Source organism: Mandrillus leucophaeus, unplaced genomic scaffold, assembly GCF_000951045.1.
Source record: "Mandrillus leucophaeus isolate KB7577 unplaced genomic scaffold, Mleu.le_1.0 Scaffold551, whole genome shotgun sequence".
Taxonomy (NCBI): Eukaryota; Metazoa; Chordata; class Mammalia; order Primates; family Cercopithecidae; genus Mandrillus; species Mandrillus leucophaeus.
Window position 1 is genome coordinate 425785 of NW_012105931.1, and position 1345 is coordinate 427129.

A 1345-nucleotide genomic window follows, 5' to 3' on the forward strand; every position below is an offset into this window, starting at 1 on the left:
GTCTCCATGTCTCGCTGGACACTGCAGAAGTCCCAGTTTATGTTTGGGTGGAGGTGAGTGGGCAGGATTACCTGGGTATGGACAGTGAGAAGCCTTTCAGGCTGGTGACGACTGTACCAGGTGCAGGGACTCTGGTCTTCTCTGCAGAGCAGGTTTGTGGGTTTTAAGCTGGTGAGAACAGAGCAAAAATCTGTAACTCAGGGAGAATCCAATCATTGGACAAATTTAATGCCAGCCTACTCTGGGCTGCAAGACAGGTATTTGTCGTTGGAGGTCGTCATCACATCATGCATGAGCTCCCCTGGTGTCTTTCTTGGGAGCAGTGAAGGTCTGCCCACTTCTGTTTCCCTGTGTCCTGTGGTGGGAACTGAGACAGGCCTATTGTAGTTAGGGCTGTGTGCATGGCATGCTGTCCCTAAATAGGAAGTGGGCAGGGAAATCTGGTCTAAATAGAGCCTTACCAGCTCCTGCCCTAGACTGACATACTTGTATTCTTTGCCAGGCCACAGTAAACACAGGTGTGCAGGAACTGTTTGTCATGGAAGCCAGGGAGCCTGGGAGGCCCACACCCACCTACCATCTTGTCCCTAACACCAGCCAGTCCCAGATGGAAGAAGATGTCAGCTCGCCACCTCAAAGGTCCTCCGAAAGTATGCAGCTGAAAAAGGAGATCTCCCTGCTGAATGGGGTCAGCCTGGTGGTGGGCAACATGATCGGCTCAGGGATCTTCGTCTCACCCAAGGGTGTGCTGGTACACACTGCCTCCTATGGGATGTCGCTGATTGTGTGGGCCATTGGTGGGCTCTTCTCTGTTGTGGGTGCCCTTTGTTATGCAGAGCTGGGGACGACCATCACCAAGTCGGGAGCCAGCTACGCTTATATTCTAGAGGCCTTTGGGGGCTTCATTGCCTTCATCCGCCTGTGGGTCTCACTGCTAGTTGTTGAACCCACCAGTCAGGCCATCATCGCCATCACCTTCGCCAACTACATCATCCAGCCGTCCTTCCCCAGCTGTGATCCCCCATACCTGGCCTGCCGTCTCCTTGCTGCTGCTTGCATATGTAAGTGGGGGCTGAGATTGGGAGGATGTTGGGGGGTGGTGGGTACTATAATAATGGTACTTTAGGCCGGGTGTGGTGGCTCATGCCTGTAATCCCAGCACTTTGGGAGGCTGAGGTGGGCGAATCATCTGAGGCTGGGAGTTCAAGACCAGACTGACCAACATGGAGAAACCCCGTCTCTAGTTAAAATACAAAATTAGCTGGGTGTGGTGGTGCATGCCTGTAATCCCAGCTACTTGGGAGGCTGAGGCAGGAGAATTGCTTGAACCCGGGAGGCGGAGGTT

General features: G+C 53.5%; 1 protein-coding gene across 2 annotated transcripts in view; it reads left to right on the forward strand.

Moving 5' to 3' along the window:
• Positions 1 to 1345, forward strand: part of SLC7A6 (solute carrier family 7 (amino acid transporter light chain, y+L system), member 6) — a 42295-nt gene that overhangs the window by 10897 nt on the left and 30053 nt on the right. The window contains exon 3 of one of the 2 annotated variants that reach the window (XM_011997991.1): positions 503 to 1061. In XM_011997991.1, coding sequence (XP_011853381.1) covers positions 539 to 1061 — 523 coding nt within the window. In that variant the 5' untranslated portion in view covers positions 503 to 538. Of the gene's footprint in view, positions 1 to 494; positions 1062 to 1345 lie in introns of those variants that run through there. The other variant, XM_011997990.1, reaches the window with a different exon arrangement.